The following is a 26,945-nucleotide window of genomic DNA, read 5'->3' as shown; positions in this document are numbered from 1 at the left end:
GTTCCTGTTAGTTCCCTTGCCACGAGTCCCACAGGGTAATGCAAAGGCCCCCAAATAGATACCTGCACACAGAGTGGGTTGTGTTACAGAAGATATCCACTTTGAGTTGTGTAAGGTGGCATTGCTTCAACCTTCAACGTTGCCTACTGCAAACACAAGACTAAGAAGCAGCCTGGGTAGGAGTCAGAGAATGCAAGTTAGATTCTTGCATTCTTTGAATACCCAGCTTGTGGGGACCCTCAGGGCCTAAGGCAGATTCCCACTTTCAACATCTCCCTGTCCCTTGCCTTCACAGCTTCCTGATACCTCTAGCTCCTAAAAATTTTCAGGCCTCTAAAGCAGAAATTGGTAAGCTTTTTCTGCAAAGAGCCAGATAATAAATATTTTGAGCTTCACCATCAACTACTCATCTCTGCTGTTTTAGTGTGAAAGCTGCCATAGGCAGTATATAAACAAGTGTGACTGTGTTCCAATAAAACTTTACTTATAAAAGGAGTCTGTGAGTTGAATTTAGCTCCAGAGTTGTAGTTGCTGATCCAAATAAATCTAACGTGAGAATCTGCTTGCTTTTCACTGTAGTAAGTTTTTACCTTTAACTGTTATGCTAAGTTAATCTTTCCAGCCATCTCCCCAAAATGGGTTGACATCTCTCCTGTACTGTTAACTTTTTTCCTAATTACTTTGTACTAGTGGAATTAATAGTGTCCCCCCACCGCCTATAATTATTTTCATGGGGTTTTCATTAGGGAATAAAATAAGTACATGTTTGATCTGCCAATTTTTAAAACTTTTTACACACACAAACTGAACCATTTCCAAGTAAATTTCAGTAATAATACCTCATTACTCATTAAGTAATTTAGTATATATTTTCTAAGATCAAGGTAATATTCATTTAGGAAACAACTCAATTGTCAAAATCAGGACATTTAAATAATATTTAATGTATATAAATTCCTAATTTTTCCAATTGTTTCAATAATTTTATTTATTTATTTATTTATTTATTTTGCAGTACTGGGGATTGAACCCAGGGCCTCACACATGCTAGGCAAGTACTCTCCCACTGAGGTATATCCCAGATCTTTTTTTTTTTAATGACAGTACTGGGGATTGAACCCAGGGGCCCTCTACCACTGAGCCACATTTCCAGCCCTTTTTGCTTTTATTTTTGGTGCAGGGGATTGAACCCAGGGACTCTTAACCCCTGTGCCATATCTCCAACCCTTTTTTTGTATTTTTTTTTAGAGACAGGATCTCACTGAATTGCATAGGGCCTCATTTAGTTGTTAAGACTGCCTTTGAACCCACGATCCTCCTGCCTCAGCCTCCCAAGCCACTAGGATTACAGGCATGCAATACTGTGCCTGGCCCCTTTTAATTTTTGAGACAGGGTCTTGCTAATTAGCACAGGCTAACTTCAAACTTGAGATCCTTCCGCCTCAGTTTCCCAAATAGCTGGGATTATAGGTGTATGCCACTGCACCCAGACCAATAATATTCTTTATAGAAACTTTTTTATTTTTTATTTTTTTGGTCCAGGATTCATTCTAGAAGAACATTGCTATTAGTTTTCAATGCTTCAGTCTCTTTCTTTTTTCTTCTTTTTTGGTACTAGGGATTAAACCCAGGGCCTCACACATGCTGTGCATGTGCTCTGCCACTGAGTTACATCTCCAGCCCTTTTTCTTTTATTTTGAGACAGGGTCTCACTAAGTTGCCCAGTCTGGTCTTGATCTTATGATCGTCTTGCCTCAACCTCACAAGTAGCTGATATTGCAGGTTTGTGCCATTGCACCTGGCCATTGCACCTGGAATGTTTTTTTTTAGTTTTTCCTTATCTTTCAGGACATTAACTGTCCTTTATTGGAAGTACTAGGGATGGATCCCAGGGCCTCACACATGCTAAGCAGGCACTCTACCACTGAGCTACATCCCCAACCACTGTCATTGACATTTTTAAAGAGTGTAGGCCAGCTATTTTGTAGAATGTTTCTTAATTTGTCTGATGTTTCCTCATGATTAGATTCATATTGTACATTTTTGGCATAAATGAACTGTAATTTCCTTTTTGGTGATGGATCTATAATTTTTACCCAAAATTGTCCCCCACACATTATTTTTAAAACCTGGTGTGTTTAGTCAGCTTTCTGTTACAAATATCTGAGAGTTTACTTAGGAAAAGACAAGATATATTTTGGCTCACAGTTTTAGAGGTTTCAGTCCGTGATCAGTTTGTCCCACTGCTTTGGACCTGAGGAAGCACATAATGGCAGGAATGTGTAGACAGTGAGACTGCTCATCTGATGGCCAAAGACCTTGAAGAGAGGAAGGAGGCGCTGAGGTCCACAATCCACTTCAAGGACATGCCCCCAAAGATCTGAAGTTCTCCCACTAGGTTCTACCACATCCCAAAAGCCTTAGCTGGGGAGTAAGCCTTTAATGGGCCTTTAGGGTATGCTCAGAATCCAAACCTAGCACCTGGAAACGCTCTAGAAGTTTATACAGAGGAACGCTCCTTGTTCATATTGTTTAAAAATGTAATTTATTCTATAAATGGGATAGATTCAAACTAAAAAACTTCTCAGCAAAGGAAATAATAACATGAAGAGGGAGCCTACAGAATGGGAAAAAATCTTTGCCACACACACCTCAAATAGAGCACTAATCTCCAGGATATATAAAGAACTCAAAAAACTTAACACATAAAAACAAGTAATCCAATCAATAAATGGGCTAAGGAACTGAACAGATACTTCACAGAAGAAGAAATACAATCGATCAACAAATGTATGAAAAAATGTTCATCATCTCTAGCAATTAGAGAAATGCAAATCAAAACTAAGATTTCATCTCGCTCCAGTCAAAATGGCAATTATCAAGAATACAAGCAACAATAAGCATTGTCGAGGATGTGGGGAAAAGGGTACACTCATACATTGCTGGTGGGACTGCAGATTAGTGCGACTGTTATGGAAAGCAGTATGGAGAGTCCTCAGAAAACTTGGAATGGAACCACCATTTGACCCAGCTATCAAACTCCACCGTTTATATCCAAAGGACTTAAAATCAACATCCTACTGTCACACAGCCACATCAATGTTTATAGCAGCTCAATTCACAATAGCTAAATTTTGGAACCACCCGAGATGCCCTTCAACAGATGAATGGATAAGGAAAATGTGGTATATATACACAATGGAACATTACTCAACCTTAAAGAAGAAATTATGGCATTTGTGGGGAAATGGATGGAACTAGAGAATATCATGCCAAGTGAAATAAGTCAATCCCAGAAAACCAAAGACCGAATGTTTTCTCTGATAAGTGGATGCTGATCCATAATGGGGAGAGGGGAGACTGAGGGAACTTTGGATTGGGCAGAGGGGAGTGAGAGTAGAAGTGGGGGCATGGGGGGTGGGAGAGATGAAGCAACAAGATGGACATGATTACCCTATATACATGTATGATTACACTACTGGTGTGACTGCATCATGTACAGCCATAGGAATGAGAAGTTATGCGCCATTTGTGTACAATGTGTCAAAATGCATTCTACTGTCATGTAAGACTAATTAGAACAAATAAAAAAATTAAAAAATAAAAATAAATAATTTATTTTAGAACTCACACTATACCCACTCTTGATCTATAAACATTTCAGTGGTTTTTCAACAAAAATTGGAAAGGCTATCCAAATTTTGTCCTGCTCAGTTGGACTCTGTGAATTTATTTATTGATGGCTTGTATGTAAGTTGTACTTTGAGATATCTTGAACTATTTTAGATTTTAGAGCCTATGCTGAATGGATGGTTAACCAAGGAGGGGGATATGAGGATACTGAAGTGGAAGTGAGAAGTGAGATTACCATGTGATGACAGTTTTGTTTTTAAATAAAATAAGAGCCTTATTGAAATGTAATTTACATACCATAAAATTCACTCTCTTATCTATTTATGCAGTGCTGGGATTGTATCTAGGGCAAGTACTCTACCAATGAGCTACACTCCCAGCCCCAAATTCACCTTCTTAGAATGTACAATTCAGTGTGTTTTAGTATATTCACAGTTGTGGTGGTGCATCTATCGCCTGCATCTACTTTTAGAATATTTTCATCATCACTGCTGTTTTACAAGTAACAAATTTGAGTTCTTTGGTGAAATGGCCAGAGGCAAAGCTGTCCAAATTGAATAATTTGGAGGACTGGAAGGGAACTCTCCCAGACTGCAAGATTTGAAGGAATTCAGAGATGCCAGAGACTGCAGGTGCAAGAGAAGGCGTCTGTGGGAGGGTGTGGAACCAAAGCACAGGAGATTCCGCTTGGATGGAGGAGGGTATCCTGCCCTGAGGCACCATATGAGCAAAGATTGTGGGTAGGAATGAGTCCAATGTATTTGATGGCCAGAAACTGCCTATATTAATTTAACATGGAAAGTTCTTGGGCCAGGATGAGCAGGAAGGTTGGAGGCCAAGGGGGTGGGGGGGTGGCAAGCTTTATTCTGAAATTGTGTGCTGAGGATCAAAGCTTAAAATTGGTCACAGGCCCTGCACAAGGCATCCAAGGGGCCTGGTTTATCTGTTGAGATCTTGAGTATGTCTGGTTGAAACAATTGTACTTCTAAGTACAAGAGGGTGTTAGCAGGATATTCAGGACCTAAGGGGAGGTATTGAGAGAGGTAAATGGACAAGTTTCCCAGCAATGTCGATCTGGAGATTGAACTGAAGCCAAAGGAGTCCCTGTGACCACAGGTCTGAGCCCTGAGCTCCTTCTGTCTGGAAGCTGATTTTCTATGCACTTGCTCTCCCAGCAAGCAGTAGCATTAGTTCTCACCACCAAGTCCTCAGAGGGTTCAGACCAGTGCTCTTCAGACTGTTGAAAGTCAAACTTGTTTTTACATTTGTCACAGACCAGTGCGTTTTTAAGATACCATAACAATAAATTGCTAGAAAGATGAGATAAAAACATACGCGCCATGCAGGCTTGGGGTTTTTGTTTTTGGATTCGACTGGCCTTATGTGCTTCTAAACGTTTGTCACGGGCTGGGATGTAGCTCAGTGGTAGAGCGCTTGCCGAGCATGTAAATAAATAAAGGTCCGTCGACAACTAAAAAAAAATTTTTTAAATAAATAAATAAACGTTTGTCTCCAGTTCTGGACTTGGGTGCCCAGACAGCCCCTTTGAGAAGCGGGTTTTTCCCAAGCACAGATGGATCCTCGGGTGGGGGCGGGGGATGAGACTTTGGCGTCGCTCAGGTAACCCCGCGGGGCGGGACAGAACCCGGGTCGGCCTGGCCAGGGACCGCCCCACTCTGCCAGAGGCCAGGCCTGGGCGGAGACAGCACCCGGGAGGCCAGCAGACAGGCCCAGGAGGAGCTGGGGAGTCGGAGGGACAGCACGCTTGCCGTCTCCGGAGTCCGCAAGCCGAGACCGTAAGCTCCCGGGACCGCTAGGGCCCGCGCTCCTAGGACGCAGACGCGGATGCTGCTCCGCGCGCGCGGGAACCACAAAAGGGGCGAAGGGAGGAGGACTGGGGACAGTGGTCGGTTTGCGCCATCCCGCTAGGAGTGCAGTAGGAATTGCAGGCAGACCACCCCATACTTCTGGGGTCAGCCACCACCGGCTGCCTCCCAGAACCGAAGGACTTTGCCTGGCGCCCCTTGTGCACCGCCGTCCAGTCTGGCCTGCAAGTGCACGCATCCGAGGGGAAGAGGCCTGGGCGGGTCGGGACTTTGGGTGGGGAATTCCTGGGCCGGGACCGAGGGTGGGCCCCGCAGGCCCGCTGACAAGAGGCGTGCACACGGGTCCCTTTGCCTCCAGGGGTAGGGCTCGCTTCCACAGTGAAATGAACTTGTCGCTCAAGTCCTAAGCTGATCAAGTTGAAAGATGTCTAATTGTCATTGCTGTCCAGCACCCGCCGCTCTCCACTTCCCTCGGGAGAGCTGGCCAGCAGGAGCAGCGTGCAGCGCGCGCAAGAGGAGACCGACCAGAAGTTCAGAGTTCTAGTGCCCTAGAAGCCAGGGGATATGAACCATCTGAGGGGACCTCGGCAGAGACCCGAGTCGGGTCTGCCTCCCTCCCTGGCAGGTTCAGGTTTATTCCAAGCCATCCACTTAAAACTTGGACTCCTGACTCGCCCCGCCTCTTCCCACTTCCCACCTCCGGTTGTTTACACTTGAGGCTCCGCAAGGCCTGGGTCCGCCCCTGGACATCCCACCCCGTTGCTCTGAAGGATCTGGGGGCTCAGCGTGCGGGGCGGGGGTGTGAGAGAAGGGGTACCCTTGCGTTTGGCAGATCAACCCCCAGGGAAGTGCTTCTGCTGCGATTTATAGCCCGTACTGTGGGAAATTGTTTAGCACGATATTTGAGGATTTATGCTTTTTTGTGTGCCGCTCTGCGGCCTCCTCGGATTTCAGCAAAATCGAAAATAAACATTTTCAGGAAGCCACACCGCCCAGAGAGTAGCATTGTTTTCTGGTGTGATCGTTGCTTCCTTCAGGGAGGAGGAGCCTTTACTGGCCCCACTTGGTCTGATTTAGTAGAGAGGGGGGGAATCTGGGCGTGTTCAGCAAAACTTATTTCCCAAATTTCAGCTCTGAAGAGGGTCATGTGATGATTTCATGTTTTCTTAGGAATTGTGGACAGTTCTTAGGAATGTGCCCTCATTGGATCTGTAGTGGTTTTTCTTTTTTGTTTGGGTGGGGGCAATAAACAAAACTGTAAGATACAAATTATACTAGATGATGAAATGTGCTATGGAAAATAATAAAGCATTAAAGAGAAAGGGAATATTAGATGAAAAGAAGGCCTTGCCTCCCACTACACCTGAGGAACTAGGGATTCCCATGCTACTATCTGGGCTGGCTGCAAGAAGCCAAAGGAAGAGTAAGTGCAAAGGCCCTGAGGCAGGAATGTGCCTAGCATGGATGATTTTATGTCTAGGTTTGTAGAGTGTGGGCCAAGCTGGTCTGAATCACCCATTGGATAAACTAGCCCAGTGTGTAAATGAGGACCGGGAGCTGCACCCCTCTATTCCAGGAAAGAAGACCTTCCACAGAAAATAACTGCTCTGTAAGGGGGTGAAACTCAACACCATCCACAACTCCCATGCTCTCTGGGTGATCCCACTGCCTCTCAGCTATGCCTTAAGCACGCTGTCCAGCAGGCCTACAGACGTGAGGACGTCTGTGGTGAGCCCTGAGCGAGGGTGCTGTGAGCAGAGGGACTTTTAGAGAAAGGGCATCCTGACCATGGGAGGAAATAGCCTCTCACGAGCCCCCTGCGGTGCCAGGTTCCCGCCTAACATCCACATAGAGCACTGGTGGAACCCACAGGGAGCTCCTGTGTCGCCATGCCAGTGCTCTTCCACCCATCGACTGAAGAGCAAACATGCCCAGACATGGTCGCTGCTCACCTGACACTTCGACTCTTTGTTTTTCTTGGTATCTTGGCCCAGGTTCAGATAATGAACCGCAGAGACTGCCCTCAGACTTTCTCAGTTCCATGCTGAGAGACCTGAAAGCATGGAGCACAGCTGTGTGTACAAAATAAGGGTGGGCAGCATGTGCTGGGCACCGCTGCTGAGGACAGGGTGCAGAGCACACCCGCTTGGGGCTGGATGAGCACTGCTGTGGCGGGCGTGTGATTTGAGGGGCCTCTAGAATCTTGTGTTCAAAGCCCACCTCTGCTAGGATGGCAGCTCCTACCAATATCAGTCCATTCCTCTGAGAAGTAAGAGAGTGATGTTGAAAGAGGATTGACGTAGGAAGAAGACCACTCACGTCTCAGCTCAACCATTAAAATGGGTCCTCATAAAATGAGGGTGTGTCAGGCCTGACATTTGGCAAGTTTCCTTGTTGCTCTATTATGGGATGATTCTGTGGTTAAGAAGCCCAAAAGGATCGTCAAGAAAGGGGATATGTAGGCGGAGTGGTCAGTTTGGTAGGGTTTTTGTGGTCCCACGACGGGTCCATGGAGGATGGCTGCAAGTCAACACCCTGGCTGCAAGTTGGGTAAGGGACTAGCCCAGAGGTGTGACCCAGAGGTCGAGGGCCCTGGGTAGAGATAGGAGGGTCACCGCCCAGCCCAGCTGGCTGTCTGAGGTCACCTGTGGGCTCTCTGTGGGTGGTTCTGCACCCAGGCCTGATGGCTTAGCAGAGCTCCTGTGGGCTGTGTGGTAGAGGGGAGGTAGCTGCAGCGAGTAGCCTCCCTAGCAGTTCCCCGAGAGGGAACCAAAGCTTCCTGGGCGGCTCCTGGGCGGGTGTTGGTGGGTACCCCAGGAAAAACTGTGTAGTCCTATCCTTGGTTATATAATCAAACCCAGGATTGTGAAACCAGGCTCAAGTAGCAGTTTCCTCTGCCATCATGGTTTATTTACTTTCTTGGGGGCAGAGTCATGGCTCATCCTTTCTCCCCAGAGAGAGCAGCGTTTATTCCCACTGTCTGGCCTGCAGCATCCCTTTAGCCAGTTCAGAGGCCCACTGACCTCCTTGGTTGCCTGGCAGGGGAGCCCTGTTTAGTGCATGGCCCAGCCATTGCAAAGCCACTTAGGCTCTCCCATGCCTAACAGAGGGCTCACAGTAAGGAGAAAAAAAATATATTCCTCTATGTTGAGCTAAAAAGACTTCCTCGAAAATTCTCTAGCTAACCTACCAACTGGGACCATGGGTCTTATTCAGGAGTTTTTGCTGCATTTAGCAGTTGGGAAGGTTGATGAATGGACTGAATATGAATATCTTTTTGGAACTTACTAGCTGGGATAACTGGAGCAAACAACCTAAACTCTCTGAGCTTCGTTCTTAATTCTCTTTAAAACAGAAAAAGCTATCCCTTACTTCTGGGCAAATGTATTACATGAAATGAGATGTTTAAGAGTCTTCCTACCCCAGTGTTATAGTCCAGGGTTTCTCTGGGCTTCCTCACAGAGGTAATAGCTGTCCAGACACATACTGAAGTCCTGGAGGGACTGAATGTCCCTGTGATGTGCTTGAGTGACTGGCTTAGCTGGCTGGCTTAGCCTGACCTCAGACTCCACCATGACCAGGAGCAAGAGGTTCCAGTGCCTTCATAGAGTGTCAGACAGCCATGCAGTATGCTTCAGAAAGGCAGGGCCCTCCACCCAACTGAGAAGGCTTGTCCTCTGCAGCTCAGCCTGAGCTTGGCTTTCCCTCTGGAAAGAGCAGCCCTGGCTGCATTGAAAGCTGATTTTGCAGTCACATGTGTTTGTACCCACTTCCGTTAGGACTGAAGAGACTTAGATCTTTTGGAAAGTACGAGAAATACTTTGGCTCCAGTGCATATACCTTCCCATTTTCCAGTTCTTCTGCCTGTGGCAGGACCTTCCTGCTGGACCACGTTGTCCCTGTAAGGAAGCAGGAGTGGACCCAGCAAAAGTAGCGACCAGGTGGAGGCAGAGTTAGCGTTGAAGGGAAAGCAGGCTTGCCCTCTCCCTTTATGTGCCCCACAGAGTCAGGACTGCCAGACCCTCCCAGGAAGGCTGTTGTCAGGGAAACAATGATGCCTGTCCCAGCTGAACATCCTCATTTCAGAGTTGACTCAGGAGACGCTGTACCACTGAGGCATATCACCAGCCTGCCCTCAAACTAACCCCCACCAGACAAAACAAGCCAGAGGGCATTCCTGGGAACTCTGACCCTCCTCCTGAGGGCTGCTCTCCTTGAAGCACAGCTAGTGCTCTCACTACTGTTCCAGACAAGAATGCCTGCTCGGGTTACTGGGATGAGGCCCAGCTACCAGAGCTATCCTGTTACACGCTATTGAGGAAGTTTTCAGACCAGCGAACGAATTGCTGAGGAAAAAACCTCTGAGAGAGGGGAGATAGGTGCAGAGTGTGGTTAATGGTGGGAAGGAAATCAAGTAGGTGTATTAGATGGCCCACTCCTATTATCCACTGAAATAGGAGACTCTCTGCTCAAATAGAGAGTGCCAAGGATTGAAAGTTCACAGAAAGGAATGCTTTTCCCTAATGGGTCATGAACTTGCTCCACATACTTCCCCACCCCCTCCCTGGTAATTTAAAACCAGTGGAAACAGGGTAGCTTGTATTTTAATTGGCAGTGTGAGATGGGGACAGGGCTTCAAATGAAACTCCAGAGCGTTCACATGTGAACCTTACAAGTTGGAGTCTCTTGCCCTTCTTGCATTATAGGACTTAAAACTTGCATGGAAGTATCAAGGGGAAGAAAATCAAAATGGAGTTTAGGTGAAGCTTAGTGGTAGTGTGCCTAGCATGCATGAAGCGCTGGGTTCTATCCACAAAAATAATTTTTGTTTTAAATGGAGTAGTTTGAGGAGCTGGGATTGTGGCCTAGTGGTAGAGCGCTTGCCTAGTACATGTGAGGCACTGGGTTAGATCCTCAGCACCACATAAAAATAAATAAATTAAATAAAGGTATTGTGTCCATCCACAACTAAAAATAGTTTTTAAATGGAGTAGTTTTGTTTTAGGCCCTTAAAACAGAGTTGAGAGGACACTATTAATCAGATCTCAGACACATTTGCAGCTAAACCTTTGAACTGAGCCACAAATATGACCATAACTGGATGCCAACTGACCTTCGAAACATTGTTAAACTCTGCTGACCTTCTGTACAACAGACACCACCCCACCCAACTACCCACAGATCCAGACCGCACTGCTTCACACACAACAGTTTAACATCACCCATTTAACCAGCACCAATCCTAATTCCTGACTAACGAATCGTTTAATTTCCAATCTCCTTGTGGTTTAAAGCTATAAATACAGCCACCATTTTGTAAAACCCCAAAGCACATTTTCAAGACCTCTTGAATCTGTTTTCCTGGATCACAATCCTAATTAGCCCCCAATAAATGTAATCTGTTTCTCAACTAGGTTGACTTTATCTTAGGTAAACTGAAGGTTGTGTAAATGCATTTGTGTGGCCTTTAAACACTATGGAAGTAGCCGTCCCCTCTGTAGATGCTGCAGGGCCAGCCAGCCCACCCACATGGTCCTCCCCTTCCTCCAGCCAGACCCTTCACTACAGGTGATGGAAACTGAGGCCTGGAGAAGCAGAGTCACTGTCCTGAGGTAACATGGCTGGCAAGTTGCAGGGCTTTCAGAGCAGGCAGTGAGGGCTTGGCCACCAGCCAGGCTGGCTCCTGGTGTCCCAACTGTCTTCATCACAGTGCAATCCCAAATTGCATGCCTTCCATCTGTCCCTCCTGACATGTAGATAGATAGCCAGGGGCTGGGGAGACCCTCCAGAGTAGATGGTGATGTTTCCTTCCCTGAGTTCTCCCTCCCCCAGGAGGCTGTCCCCCACACTGTTTTTACTTTCTTTCACTCCTGTTTGTTTTTGCCTACAAACTTATTTGCACTTTCTTTCCCTTGCTGGCTCCAAGCTGTTCTCCTGGGCTTGGCTCCAGGTCCTGCATGGAGATAAACAAGGCCTTTGGTTAGTGCAGAACACTTTCCATGACCTGGCCACCAAGGTTCAGGGGCAGTGGCTTAGGGTGGAGAGGCTGTCCCCTAGCTGGGTTCTACAGAGTCCCAAGGAGGTCCCCTCAGGGTTTGCCCCACCTGCCCTGGGCCAGCCTGTAACTGGAGTCAGCAGGGCTGTTCTGTCAGGAAGACCCCGGGAGCCCAAGGCTTGGGCAGCTGCTAACAGGGAGTTAGCTGTGGCAACATTCCTGTTCTGTGTTACCTTGGCAGGCCGGTCCTGGAGTGGAGGAGAAGCCATCTGTTTCCCCCTTTCCACTGGCTGTTCCCTGTCCTTATCCCAGGGAGAAGAGGCAAGGCTGGGGGACCAGGGAGGGTGGAAGTTGACAGACTTGGTGCCTGGCTGAGGAAGCTCACAGACCCTTGGAGCCCCACCTTTGTGGGGCGCCATGGATTTTCCTTTACTCCTGCCTCCACAGTTTTCCACCCAAAGTAGCAGACATCTCCCAGGAGGAGCACAAGGTTTTCACACTACTGTGAGTCTGAGTCACCATCAGAAAATGTCACCCAGCTCTGCAGAGAGAGGAATCCTCACATGTAGACAGAGCCAGAGCCTGTCCCCACTCAGCGGTGGCAGGGCTGCGTGCACCTTCTTGGCCTTTGTTCTGGACAAACACTTGGGCATTCAGCCCTGTAATGCGCTTAGCCAAGGCCACATATATGCTGAGTCATGGTCAGCTAGTCTTTACTATGATTTTAGAGCATTTTCTGATTCTTGCTTGGGTTTGAGGTAGGGGAGTCTCCCTCGGGCAGCTGAGGGAGACTCTCTCATCTTTTTAGATCCAAACCCTGAAATTTGAAGTGTGTGTCTCTGGTTGTCTGGGGTGGGGGGGAAACTTGCCACATGCTACCTACTCAACCCTTTCCTGTATCTTATGATCCTTCTCTACAAAATAGACTGAGAAGCAAGCTATCTATTATTCCTCAAGGAAAATTCAGCCATCTTTTTGTCCAAAAGTTCTGATAATTTTTGACACTGCTATCCAAAGAAATTTTAAATTCATTCAATAAATATTTATTGAGCATCCCATAAATGTCAGACTCTGGGGATCCAGGGGGGAGCCAAAGTAGACAAGGGCAGTACCCCAAAGGTACTCCGGTGCAGTAGATATATAGTCACAAGGACAAGTGTAGCAGTGACAACAGTCAGAGTTAAGAGGTGCATCATGCTAGAATAGCTCAGGAGAGGTTGCCCAGAGGAGGGATGCTTGTTCTGAAATTTGAAGAATGAGTAGAAATTAAGGAGGTTGAGAGGGAATGACCTTCCAAAGCCCTGTGGTAGGAGGGAGGATGTGAACGTAAAGAACTGAAGGACGGGCTCCCTAGGTACAACGAACTTCCTAAAGAGTTTCCCACCCAGCCTGGATGAGGGGCTTGGCAACGGCAGCCAGATACAGAGGCTGCGCTGAACGGGAAGGGCCTCTTTACATCACAGAGAGCCACCTGTCTTGGTTAGATGGTTCTGAATTAGGATTCTTACTGGAATACCCCTATGCTGTGTCCAGGGACCTAAATGCCTATCCTCGAGAGCATTTGTATGTTATGGTGAATACCAAATTTGGAGAAGAATCAAGAGTCTCTTGCTGATGAAGATGAGGAAGACAGTGATGATGATGTTGAACCTATTACTGAATTTAGATTTGTGCCTAGTGATAAATCAGCATTGGAGACACTATTCACTGCAATGTGTGAATGCCAGATTGTGCATTCAGATCCTGAGGATGAAGACTCAGATGATTATGATGGAGAAGAATATGATATGGAAGTATCCCCCCCCCTACATCTTAGAGAAGGAATGTAGGGGGGATGTCCCTACATTTTAGAGAAGGAATATCCCATTTAATAGTAGAAGGGCAAGTCACACTGGAGAGATTAGAAGGAATGCTTTTTCAGTCTGTAAGCAGCACTATGACATGGCTGGAGTCCAGAAAGAAGACTCAGTAAAAGATCATGAAGATGGCATAGAGGTAGATACCACACCAATAGTTGCTGGGCAGTTTGAGGATGCAGGTGTTGATCACTGAAAATGAGTTATGCTGCTCTAATGTTCTCATATAACTGTAGGAGAGAACTTGGTGCCTCTTCCACTTTGGAGTGGGATTGACGAAAGTCTTTCCTTCTCCAAAACTCAACATTCAAACCAGTTCTTTCTCAAGACAGACTATACTGAGACAGCAAGTTGTCCCCAGCAGAAGGAACTATGAACTTTATTGACAAAGTTGAATTAATTCAAAGGGGGGTACTTGTAGTTTATCATTTACCCCCAAACTTTGTGCCAAGGTAGCCTTTGAGTAGGACTATAATTCCTGCCATAGCTGTGTGAATCATCTGTACGTGAGCAAGCCTGTAGTTAAGATGCTCGGGAGCTTAGAGTGTGAGAAGGAAAGACAAAGATCTCAGAGGGATCAGCCTTTGTTATTCTCCACAGAGACAAGAGTCTTTTAATGATTTGGGGGCCAAATTAATTAATTCAGGCCTCTGTAGTAGCCTCTTGGGAAGTGTCCCAGGTACAGATCCTGCCACTGACACAAGTGTTTCTGGCTAGCTTCTGCTCCTTCTGCCCTCTTTTACCAGTCTGCCCTGTTATAGCCTCTTAGATTATATCATTTAATTTCCACCCTCTTAGGTTAGTTTTCTGTAACAGAACAAGTGAACTGAAATGAAGTCCTCCAAGTACTTCTAATGATAATTGTTTTGTCTTTGTAATAGCTTAACAAAAAAATCTATATTGTCTATATTTAAAAAAAGAAAGAAAAGAAAAGAACTGAAGGATCTGTGGTGCAGAGGTGTTTGGCTGGGCCCAGCCCTTGAAGGTCATTTACCAGTATTGCTTCACCTCAAGGGCACTGGAGAGCTCTTCAAGGATTTTAACTGGGGTGTGACAAGGTCAAGTCCAAAATGTGACTCTGGCTGCAGAGTGAGTGTTGGAGGAGCAAAGCAGGGGTGAGGGGACTGGGCAGGGAGAGGCCACAGGCACCTGGATTGGGGTGTGGCGGCAGAGATGAATTTGATATGTATTTTGGAAACAGAGCTGCTGGAACTTGCTAATGATATGTGATACATGCGGGTGGCATGAAGGAGAAGGGTTCCAAGGACATCTCCTGAGTCTTGGACTTGGCACTTGGAGGCAGTCCCAGTTGCTGTGAGAGGGAACCCTGGAAAAAGGCAAAGTTTAGGGGGACAAAATCACAATGTAATTTCAGATGCACTGGAGGTTTGGAGACATTCAGGAAGTCAAGTTGGCAGGTGGGTGTACAGGCGTGAAACTCAAAGGAGGTCTAGGATAGAAACACAAGCATCTGTCATCTGCAGAGGTGGAAGTGGGAGCCACATTCTTGGAAATAATGGCCTCCACGTGGATACCAGTTCTCTGGCAGCCACTGTTTCCCAACAGCCCAGACAGCTTAGTTTACCCAGTTACACATTTTTTTCTGGGCTTTTGGCCATCAGGTGCCATGGATTTCTGGATTAACTTTTGTCCCACAGGCTTTTTGGGCAGAAGAAAGTCATGCAGCAGCCGTCCCGTCACAGCTGCTGGAACATGTTCTGTGAGGTTCTGGTGTTGTGAAGTGTCTGCCTCACTGTGGAAATGGACCCACAGGAAAAACTGTTACCCTATGTCCTTTCATATTTTAAACATGTTTAATTATTTGTGTTTGAGTAGATTGTACATGCCTTTGGTAAAAATTTGTTTTCCCACCAGGCAGCTCAGGAGGCTGAGGCAGGAGGATCATGAGTTCAAAGCCAGCCTCAGCAACTTAGCAAGACCCTGTCTCTAAATATTTTAAAAGGACTGGGGATGTGGCTCAGTGGTTAAGTACCCCTGGGTTCAATTCCTGGTACGAAAACAAGAACAAAAACAATAAAACAAAACAAAACAAAAACCCTGCTTTCCCAAGGTACAAAAGCTAACAACACATTCCACCCCCTGCAGTGCTAGGAGGTAACCCAGTAGGCAAGTGCTTTACCACTCACCTGCACCCCCAGCCTCTATTCAGTGCAATTTTGCTCACCTTCTTCCTCGATGCTTGGTTTCCTCTTTGCAGGGGTCACTTCTAGAGATAATCTTCACTGTGGATGTTTGTGTTCTTTGGTCCACAAGAATGGTACCTGTTAACCTTATACCTTTTTTCGCACCCTGCTTTTTCCCACTTAACTATCAATCTACCATGGTTAGTCAATGCCTCCGATTTGTCAGGCACCTTTTTATAGGAAGACATGGTGGGGACTTAGGGTTGAAAAGGACATCATCCCTGCCACACAGTTTCATTGCACAGAGAAACCTTCCCCAAGTAACAGAGAATAAGGACTAGAGGTAGCCTAGGGAAGGGTACAGAGTGTGGGTTGTGGCATCTAGCTGGCTGGATTTGAAAACCTCCCTCACTTATTGGCTATTTGACCTTGAAAGTGACTCATCTGTAAAATGGAAATGTTACAAAGATGAAATCAGTTAAACAATACAAAATGCTCAGAGTGGTGCCAGAGGAAGCCCTCTCTATCATCCTCAGACTCTGCCACAGGAGTAGAAAGGCCTCTGGGCCACGGGGGGTGGGGTGGGGGTGGGGGATGGGGGTGGGGGGGTGCCAGTACATGAACACGTGCAGCTCAAAGAGAGGGATTTGCTGGCTCCTAAAGGAGTAAGAATAAGACTTTGAGAGATGGAAAATGAAGGAGATCCTAGGCTTCAGTGGTCTGTTTTCGGGGGACAGAGGGCTGCTTAATGAGGCTTCAGGCTGCAGAGCAGGGGTGCCCCATGTGTCTGGCTAAGAGTTTAGATTACAGCATGCAGGCTTAGTTGAGTACCAGTGCTCTAGATGGATGGCTAAACTTTGGGGTGCATCAGAATCACCTGGGGAACTTGTTAAATGCAGACTTTCTGATTCAGGAGGCCTAGGGTGGAGCTAGAGAAGCTCTGGTTTTAACAAGTTCCTAGTCTTCACTGGAGCTATGGTCTAGAGACCACACTTTGAGACCCCTGTTCTAGACTAGAGTGTAAGCCTTAAGAAGATCAAGTTACCTATCCTGCACACTTAAGAATCCCTTGAGCATCCCATGGCCTCTGTACAGGAGCAAGAAAAAAACATCTCCAGGTAACAGAACAGAGAATCCCAGAGCCTCTTAGCTGCTCTCCTGGTGACCCCCTAGGGAGATGGATCCCATGGTTCTGGATCCTCAGCTGCCACAATCCCACCAGAAATGTGAAAAAAATGCTATATAGCTCCAGGGCTGTCTGCTGCTCATCCCAGGGCCAGGACTGTGAAAGGCTCGGCAACCCAACAATCAAATTTTGCCAACTTTCTTTTCCAGGAGGGGCCCCCAAAGAAATCCCCTAACCCTCCCTCACAGCCTGCATTCTGTAATCTAAATTCTCAACCACCCAGGAACAGTTGGCACTATCTGGAGGCATTTTCGGTTGTCACCCTAGGGAGAGGAAACCACTGGTATCTAGTGGGTAGAGGTCAGGATGCTGCTAAACACTGTACAATAATATAAGATGTCCAGAAGGCAAAGAGTTACCTAGTACAAAATGTCTAACCTGTAGAGGTTGAAAATCCTTACTGTGGAGCAATTACACAAGAATGCAAGGATTATGGTGTGATTCTTTTCACCCTTTATTCCTGATGTGCCACTTCCTGGCCACATGACCTAGAATGACTCCCTCCCTCTCACCTCAGTTTCCGAACTGTGAAGTGAGTGGATTAAACTGGAGGCTCGTGACTGGACCTAGCTCCTGCTCCTGGTCAACCCGGTGGAGCTGAGTTGATACAGCCCTTCTCTTCCTCTTAGATGCTGGGTGGCCATTAGAGAAACCCTGAGAGGGAAGGGAGGGCTCTGTCATCTGCCTAGTACCACCGCCTCCCCAACCCAGGCTTACTGCCACCAGAATGGTTTTGGGTTTCCTCTCTTTATATTGGGCGATGTTTGCTTCCACCGACCCCACCTCAAGCTGCGCACCCTGGGGAGGGCAGAGAGAGTCACCCACTGCCTGTATACCCTTGTCTGCTTTGTCTGGGGAGTTGGGCAGGCACGCTTGCTTCCTCTCTTCTGAGCCTCACTTTCCTTAGACTCTAAATAAGGCAGCATCCTTGACGAGCGCGCTCCGTTGTGGGGTCTCCTGGTCACCTGGCCGCTCCTAGGCGCTCCTGCCCTGGGTTGTGGGATCTGGGAAGCTGAGTCTGACTGTGAGGAGTGCGTGGGCGGAGCTACGCAGATTAGAGTGGGCGCCTGACTCTGATTGGTGGGTCTTCGAGGCTCCACCCCCTTCTCTTGGCCCCTTGACCCTGCCGTTTTCTCATCGTTTTCATTTGGGGGAAATGAGATGTTGAGGCCTGGGAGACTGGTTGGAGCAGATGGACGCAGCTCCGGTGCAGTCGAGGCTCATCTGTGCTTTGGGGGCAGGGGGGTCCCAGAGAGCTGATATGAAGGCTCCAGTCCTTCACAGAGTTAAATAAACGGGGTGGGGTGGGGGGGAGACATGTCATTGAACAACATATTCAGTGACAGCTGTGAAAGCAATCTTTGGCCACAAATTCTAATACTCACAGTTGTGTGACTTGCAACAAGGTCCTTGCCTACTCTGATTCTTCCTTTAAATAAGTGAAAAAGGAAAGTCGGGTTTCATGAATCGTGGCTCCTTGGTGGATTTGTTTGTTCCATGGTTTATCACATCCCTTGAAACCCCACCTGCAAACAGTCAATGCCTGCTTTTACTGTGGGCTAATCTGGAACACTTTTCTTTGTGCTTATTTAATACCTGCTATTAAATAAAGGTGCTGTTCCTGGATGGTTAATTAACACACTGCAGTAAAGTCTGCTTTGTAATCTGAGATCAGTGACTCTAAGACACAGTCCAAGAGCAAAGTACTAATATTCTTGTTATCTTAATTAGAATGCAAGAGATAGAGCTTTTGATTTCTTCAAATCTATTACTTCATGCTCCACTTTAGCTATACAACGATCCCCCTTTATATGACGGGAATACAGTCCAAGCTCTACCCCATGGATGCCTTAAACCAGGGACAGTATGCAACCCTGTATAAACTATTTTTCCTGTATGAACATACTTATGATAAAGTTCATAAATTTGACAGTGAAAGATTAACAACAATAACTAATAATATAATTTAGCATTTGTAACACTGTACTATAATAAAGTTTCCAGCATTTCTACTTCTGCTTTGGTGCCATTATGAAATACTGGTTTGTTTGTTTTTTTCCTGTATGTGTGTGTATATGTGTGCGTATGTGTGTTACTGAGGATCTGAGGTGTGAACTCAGGTGTGCTCTACTAGTGAGCTATATTCCCATCCGCCCTTTGTTTCTTTTTTTTTTTTCTATTTTTATTTTTAAAGTTTTTAGTTACACATGACAGTATAGCCTATTTTGATATATTTCTACAAGCATGGAGTATATTTTATTCTAATTAGGATCCCAGTCTTGTGGATGTACATGATGTTAAGATTTACTGTGGTGTATTCATATATGTACATAGGAAATTTATGTCAGATTCATTCCACTGTCTTTCCTATTCATGTCTTCCCTCCTTTCCCTCTATTCCTCTTTATCTAATTCACTGAACTTCAATTCTTCTCCCTTCCCCTTTGTTTCTATTTAATTTGGAGGCGGGGTCTCATTAAGTTTAGGAGGCTGTTTTTGCTTAAACTTGCAATCCTCCTGCCTCAGCCTCTAGAGTCACAGGGTTTACAGGCCTGTGCCCCTGTACCTGGTGAAATAAGGGTTTCTTGAACACAAACCCTACAATACTGTCACAGTGAATTTGATAACTGAGAGGGCTAAGTGACTGATGGTTGGGTAGCACATTCAGTGTGAATGCATGGCAAAGGTATGACTTATGTCCTGGCAGGATGGGGCAAGACAGTGGGAGATTTCATCATGCTACACACATGGCACACAATTTAAAACCTATGAACAATTTCGTGCTCATATTATATTTTCAGACTGCAGTTGACTGTGGGTAACCAAAACTGTACATAAGGGGGAACAATTGTAATGCCCTGGGCAATGCTGTCACGGTCCATCTAATGCCCTTTGTACTAGATTCCCTCCATTGAGATGGGACTCCAGCAGTGCTCATTCAACACTGTGACTCTGGGGTCACCATGGTTCAGTTTGTTGTTTGAAGTCCACGTAAGATAACCACACTGCGCACACATCAGATCAGCTGAGTCATCGGGACTGTGCAAATTTAAAAGGCAGTGGTGGATGGGGACCCATACCTGCAACCTGCCCTGCCTCTCCCACAGTCTCTGGAGTGTCACTGTGTACAGAGCTCCACAGCTCTGCTTCCCAAGGAGGTGATCAAAGGGTGAGAAGCCAGAGCCCAAGTGGACAGGTGAAAGCACTGAGATAACTGCCCAGAAAAGGGAAAGTCGGGCATTCATACCCCAGAGGGAAGATTCCACAGTGCTCAGAAGAGTCTTCTGCTACTGAAGTCAGGTAAGGAGGGCAGATTGTCAAGTTCACTTGGGAGGTTGATCCTTTATTGTTCATCATGCTTGCAGCTCCCTTATAGCATCATGCACAATTTACCTTATTTGCATGCAGTGCCTATGAAGTTGGTACAAGTGTTGGCAGAGTGCCTCTCTGTATGGTGCTGGGTACTAGGAACAGTGACCAGGACAGATGTAGTTCCTGGCTTCCCAAACTATGGTTTATCATGGTGTGAGTCATGTGCCCAGAGAACTACATCCACCTGTGCACCACAGCCCCTAAGCCCCACCCTGCCTTCAATATCATGGAGTCTAGTGTCTAATGCTTCCCCATCTTCTCAAAAGAGAAAAATTTCCTGGGAGGGACAGAGGGTCTCTCTGGAAATGCAAAAACTTATGAAAATTTTCTTTTCTGAATACCTTAAAATTAGAGGAATCCCTCTCCAGCTATCCCTTGCCTTGTTTTAGTTGTAGGTGTGCTGGTCCCAGCCATCCATCTGATCAGCTGTCACATACAGGGCACTCAGGGACTGGCACTGCTGGTACTTGGGATTGAAAGATGAAAGCCATGGCCTGTTTTGGCTAGAGATAGAGCATGTGCCAACATGTTCTACTACAACCCTTCAGTACATCTCAGTCTGGGATGGTCAAGACCTACTACCCTGGCTCACTGCAAATTTTTTGAAAAATAGTAGTTCTTTGAGACTATGAGCGACTTCAGAGTTTCATAGCCCAAAGAGGAAAATATGTTGAAAGTTCAAGGCTGCATTCATGGAGTATGGTTTCCAGGAAGAAGATTGCAATGGCTTCTAAAGAGTACAGTGGTGACTGAGATATGGGGTTTTGGGTTGTCTCTCTTGAAAGCTGCCCCAGTATTCTAATTGTGGGAATTGGGCAAAGAGGTGGGGGGACTAAATCTGAATGGCATTAGTACCTGGTAATGGGTGTAAAGGAAGACTCAGATGACTCTGCAGGGACTGAGTATGAAGGAGCTAAGAGGTAGTAGGGAATAGCCAGTTTTCCAGATTAAATTCCCACTGTACTAAAGAGAGATAGTGAAAGTTGACACCATGGATAGGTCTCTAGGGAAGTTCCATTGTTGGACCTGTGGACAGCAATGGCTGCCAGCAGCCCAGTTCTTAGCTGAAAGGGGCAAGTCTTGGCAGGAACCAGCGTCTGCAAACCCCTGACAGGATCCTGAACATCTAACCTATAGTGAATGAGGAGCACAGAAATGGTGGTTTCCTCACAGGGCCTTCCTTAGTTCCAAGATGGAATCAGGGTAGTGCTGGGGCATCCTGGTAGGCAGGATGATTTTTCTTCTAATTGGGTCCTGACCACATTACATCCAGTGGAACCTCCTGTGCCTCTGGGAAGAGGATGGTGTTCATGTTCATGCAAGTTTCTCTGAACATGAATAGGTCATGAACTCCTTCCCTGGGAAGATGGAAGATAAGAAGCCAGACCACAATGCTAGGCTGGTATCTTCCTGGTATTGGTTGGCAGAGAAGAAGTTCTTCTTTCTTCCTCTTTGAGAATAAATGCGCGGGATTCAGACAAAATAGGGATTAAAACAGCTGAATTTATTTGAAACATAAATTTGTAGTGACAGTGAGAGGAATAATGGTTGCTCGGGGCCCAGGGTGGGCTGAGGCAATAGAGAAATGATAGCTACAGGGTTTCTCACTGCAGTTACAAAAATGCCCTAAAAGTGGCCGTGATGATGGTTGCAACTCTCTGTGAACACATCTCAGAACTGCTGAATTGTCCACTTTAAGTGGAAAAATTGTATAATACGTGAATTATATTTCAATAAAGCCATTAAACATACAGCCAAGATGCATGACCACAGTAGATTTTCCTAACACGGCCCTCTCATCTAAACGTAATCTTCCAGCACTTTTGACCGCCCCTTTAACCTTTGTATACTGTGAGAACAGGCCCCTCTCCCTGAGAGACAGAGCAAGGAAAGAGCCAGGAAAGTTGCTCCTTGTCCTGTGGGGGAGGGAGTCAGGAGGTAGGAACAAAGCCTTCTCAGAAGCCCTTGGAGAAGGCCTCTTAGAGGCCTTGAGGCATCAGAAGTGCAGCCACCAAGGCTATGCGGAAGTCAAGTTCATGTTTTCCCAATTTTGGTGAACGATTTTCATCGCTTGGAGAATTATAGGTGATTTTTTCTTTCTCTACTATTTTCCAATTTGTCTATAATATACATATATCATATGTTTGTGTATTATAGAAAATACATATATTATGTACATAAGTGTGTGTATTTTTTCTTTTTTTTAAGGATGGTCAATCTAAATTTAAAAACGGGATGTGGTAGAGCATGTGCTTAGCATGCATGAGGCCCTGGTTTCAATCCCCAGCATAAATAAAAACAAAAACAAAACAATTATGGGCGTATTCAAAGAAGTTGAGGCAAAGGGAATTTTTAAAGGCAAATGAGGAGAGTCACACTAGTTAATTTGAAACAATAATCCTTAGCCACAATGATTAATAACAAGAGTGGTGTCCGTCCAAGGTTGAACAGAGAGTTGCTGGGCAGATGTCCTTGTAGAAGTACTTTCTGTATTCGATTGTGGTGGCCTCTGTGCAAGATTGTGATTTTGGAAGAGTCTTTTGTGTACCTATTATCAGGGACTCATGCATAAGAATTCTTTCTACATAATCTTTTAGCTTGCTTTATTTATTTTTGGTAGGGTTGACACAAGTAATTTTGATTCTGGCAACTTCCACATTTCTTTCACAGGACATATATACATGATTGCTGGAATTGCAGTCTCCCATTTTCTTGCTGATGGGCTACTCCTTGTCTTGCAGGAGTCATGTGGCTGGAAGTTCTCCTTGCCTCAGTGCTGGGCTTTGTCATCTACTGGTTCATCTCCCAGGACAAGGAGGAGATTTTGCCACTTGAAGATGGGTGGTGGGGGCCAGGGGTGAAGCCTATAGCCAGAGAGGACGAAAGCATTCGCCCTTTCAAGGTGGAAACATCAGATGAAGAGATCAATGTAAGACATCTTTTCCTAGTCAGGCTGGGCAAAGGGGAGGGTGGGGGGCTGCTATGGTTTCTCTGATTAGTTGGGCAAGGGTTTGGGGAGTAGCCCTTCTTGGGAGTTTTTTCTCTCTACCCTTCTCCCAAAGGGCAAGTGCAGGTTGCTCACAAAAGGCATGCCCAACTCCCCCTTCCCTTCCCTCCAGCTCCTTTCCCTTCCCTGAGGCCGTGCCCAAGCAGGAGGCTGCCAGCTGGACCAGTTATGTGCATCAAAGGTCACAGAAAGCAGATGCTCTCCCTTTCTCTGTGTCCCAGGTGGAGATCCTGAATGCAGCGTGAGGTGGTGCCCACATAAAACCCTGTAGCACTGAGAAGGCAGTGCTGGTGCTGGCTAGTGTGCCAGCTATCCCCAGTCACCTTCGGTCCCTGCAGTCCGGGGTTACTGTTGTTCCCAGCTCCCAGATATAGAAACTGAAGCTCAGAGAGGTAAAGTGATTTGTCCAAGGTGATCAAGCTAATAAGCAGAAGGATTTGAACTTGGGGCTAACTCCAAAGCCACTGCTTCTCCTCTGCAAGAGCTAGAATCAGGAAGGAAGCCATCAGATGGGTGGGATCACCTGAGGGTGCAGTGAGGCGTGAGCAGGGCCAGGAGGATGGGCTGCCCACCCTGCCCATTCTTTCCTTCATTCTGTGACACTTGAGCACCTACGGTGCGCAGATGCTCTTCTGAATGCTTGAAAGAAAGCATATAGCTTATACTCCAGTAAGTGAGAAAAGGACCATTCGCAAAGATGTTAACTAAAACATTAGTAAGGGTGATTGTGCTGATAAAAGATCTCTGAGAATTTCAAGAAGGAAGGAATTTAAAAATAGAAACGGAACTAAACCCAAGAGAAATAGGCTGGGGCTCCCTTGATAGGACTTGCTATGACCTTGCTATTGAGGGCAGATGCTGAACTCTGAAGATAATAACTCCTGTAGTGAATTCTATATATGAAATGAGTCAGAGATTTTTAAAACCTGTCTGGGGTGGCCAAAGCACTTGAGAGGAAGCCCTAGGAATGATGACATTTGAGATGATCCATGAACTATCATGAATGTCCCCTAGCAGGGCTTCTGGCCTTTCAGCCTAACACATGCCCAAAGGACTTCCTCCTGTCTCCTTGGCAGTAATTTTTATCTCGACTGAGTGATAGCATCCAGTGCTGTATTGTCAAAAGTTGGCAAGCCATGGTCCATGGGTCAAATGTAGCCTGCCACCTGTTTTTGCACTACAGGATAAAACCAACCCTGAATAGTTATTGCATCTTTAAATGGCTGGGAGGAGAAAATCAAAAGAATGATATTTGGTGACATGAAAATTATATGGCATTCAATGCCCATAAATACAGTTTTACTAGAACAGAGCCACACCTGTTCATCCATGTATTGTCTGTGGCTGCTTTCTCACTACAGAGCTTGCAAAGTCAAACATGTTTGCTATCTGGTTTTTTAACCAATAAAAATGGTTGCCAACCCCTGATAGATAGAAGTCTTGGTAAATTTAAGATGAATATTATTCATACATTTCAAACATGGAAGTTGAGAGCTGGGGATGAAGCTCAGTGTAGAGCACTTGCCTAGCATGTGTGAGACCCTGGGTGCTATCCCCAGCACTGCAAAAAAAGTAAGAAAGAAAAAGAAAAGAAGATGAAAAGTGAATCTGCAGTCTTTAGTGATGGACGCACATGCATGGGAGTAGCCAATGATATGGGGAGCTTTGCTTTGCCACTACTATGTGCAGTGTGGTTGCAGGATTGGTTTTATCCTGTAGAAACAAGCCTTCTCTTGTGCTCTGGCCCGCTCACGCCTCTGTCCATGGGGCCCTGCATTTCACTCCAGGACTTACATCAGAGGATCGATAAGTTTCGCTTAACCCCACCTTTGGAGGACAGCCGTTTCCACTACGGTTTCAACTCCAACTACCTGAAGAAAATCCTGTCCTACTGGAGGAATGAATTCGACTGGAGGAAGCAGGTGGAGTTCCTCAACAAGTACCCTCACTTCAAGACTAAGATTGAAGGTATGCTTCCAGAACACCAACTTGAAGGGATGTGCGTCACAGGAGTAGCCATATTGCATGAGGTGATTAAGAGTCAGATAAAGCTGGGGGGACCTTGAATCCAATTATAGGTCACTGAGAAGTAGTTATAATTTGTAACCTTACTGGAATGCGAAAATATTTCCAGTTCTCAACAAACCATTGATCTTCAGAACTAAACAAGCAAAATATATAAATAACATGAAAGCCAAAGAAATGCGAAGTCCAGCTGGGCATGGTGGCGCATGCCTGTAATTCCAGCAGTTTTGGAGGCTGAGGTAGGAGGACTGTGAATTCAAAGTCAGCCTCAGCAATTTAACAAGGTACTAAGCAACTCTGTGAGATCATAGCTCTAAATAAAATATTTAAAAAGAGCTGGGGATGTGGCTCAGTGGTTAAGTGCCACTGGGTTGAAACCTCAGTACAAAACAAAACAAAAAAAAATAGAAAAAAAAAAAAGAAGAAGAAAGAAATGCAGAGTCCAGTCTGACTATGTAGCAATCCCTGAGGAGGAGGAGGGAAAGGATGACTGGGACTGAGTGTGGTGTCAGTCAGCTTAGCCCCTTCTCACAAAGTTTGGTACTCCATGATATCACAACCGTTCAAAGGTGCTCAGATGGTCAGTCCTTTGAAAAATTGTCCCATCTGTCTGCAACTCTAGACCTCATGTACCAACTATGTCACAGATTGTCATACAAACTCTCCAAGAAGAGAAGATGACTTTCAGATTTTTCTTGGGAAGGTGACCCCTGGATCATGTAGGATGAGTAATAATTTCCTAGTGGAAAAGAAATTTTTAACTCCAGAAAGTCTTAACATCAAATATGGAAACATTTAAAAGATTAAAGCCATTTTGTTAACTTAAAACATTTTTAAACTTGTAATTATGGTAAAATATACATAACTTAAAATTTGTCATTGTCACCATTTTTAAGAGTACAGTTCAGTGGTGTTAAGTACCGGATGGTTCATTGTTAGGCCAGCATCACCTCCATCTTCAGAACCTTTTTCATCATCCCAAATTGAAACTTGGTACCCATTAAACCATCACTCCCCTCCCCTGTCTGCCCCATCCCGGCAACTCACTTCTTTCTGTCTTTATGAATATGACTACTCTAAGTATCTCAAATGGTTACACAGTATTTGTCCTCCTGTGTCTGGCTTATTTCACTTAGCATAAGGTCCTCAAATGCATCAGTGTTACAGCACGTGTCAGAATTCCTTTGCTTTTTAAAGCATAGTATATGGCCCATTTTGTTTATCCATTCATTGATGGACCCTTGGGTTGCTTCTGTCTTTGGCTATCATAAACACTGTTGCTTTGAATGTGAGTGTACAGATATTCCTCCAAGACCCTGCTTTCAATTCTTTCTGTTTTCACCCAAAGTACATTTGCTGGATCATAGGATAATTCTACATTTAATCTTTTTAGGAACCACCAAAAAAATAGTGACTGCACCATTGTCCATTCCCCTCCCATAGTGCACAAGAATTCCAAGTATCCAATTTCTCACTGCATCCTCACTAACACTTGTTAATTTTTGGTTATTTTGTTTTTTATTTTGGGCAGTACTGGGGATAGAACCCAGAGCCTGGTACATACTGGGCAAGCACTCTACCACTGAGCCACATCTCCAGTCCTCTGGTATATTTTTTTATAGGAGCATCCTAATGGGCCTGATGTGGTTTTGATTTGCATTTCCCTAATGATTAGTGATGTTGAGCATCTTTTCTTGTACTTATTGGTTATTTGTGGAAATGTCTATTCAAGTCCTTTACCCATTTTTGTTTCAGACAGGGTCCAATTATGTTGCCCAGGCTGGCCTCAAATTCCTGGACTCAGGCGATCCTCTTTGCCTCAGCCTCTGCAGTAGTTGGTACTACAGGCTCTCACCACCTGCCTGGCCCCTTTTGTCCATCTTTGAGTTAAAAATGTAGTGG

General features: G+C 45.7%; 1 protein-coding gene and 1 pseudogene across 1 annotated transcript in view; both read left to right on the top strand.

Moving 5' to 3' along the window:
• Positions 1-5,324: 5,324 nt before the first annotated feature.
• Ephx1 (epoxide hydrolase 1) overlaps positions 5,325-26,945 on the top strand; it is a 38,170-nt gene continuing 16,549 nt past the window's right edge. The window contains exons 1-4 of the mRNA XM_047519832.1: positions 5,325-5,429; positions 19,747-19,939; positions 22,753-22,940; positions 24,806-24,986. Of these exons, the coding sequence (XP_047375788.1) occupies positions 22,758-22,940; positions 24,806-24,986 (364 nt within the window). The 5' untranslated portion in view covers positions 5,325-5,429; positions 19,747-19,939; positions 22,753-22,757. The remainder of the gene's footprint in view (positions 5,430-19,746; positions 19,940-22,752; positions 22,941-24,805; positions 24,987-26,945) is intronic.
• LOC124961371 (methylosome subunit pICln-like) lies at positions 7,349-13,784 on the top strand (annotated as a pseudogene).

Source organism: Sciurus carolinensis, chromosome 12, assembly GCF_902686445.1.
Source record: "Sciurus carolinensis chromosome 12, mSciCar1.2, whole genome shotgun sequence".
NCBI lineage: Eukaryota > Metazoa > Chordata > Mammalia > Rodentia > Sciuridae > Sciurus > Sciurus carolinensis.
Note: the sequence above shows the minus strand (reverse complement) of the source record. Positions and strands in the feature narration are given on the sequence as shown.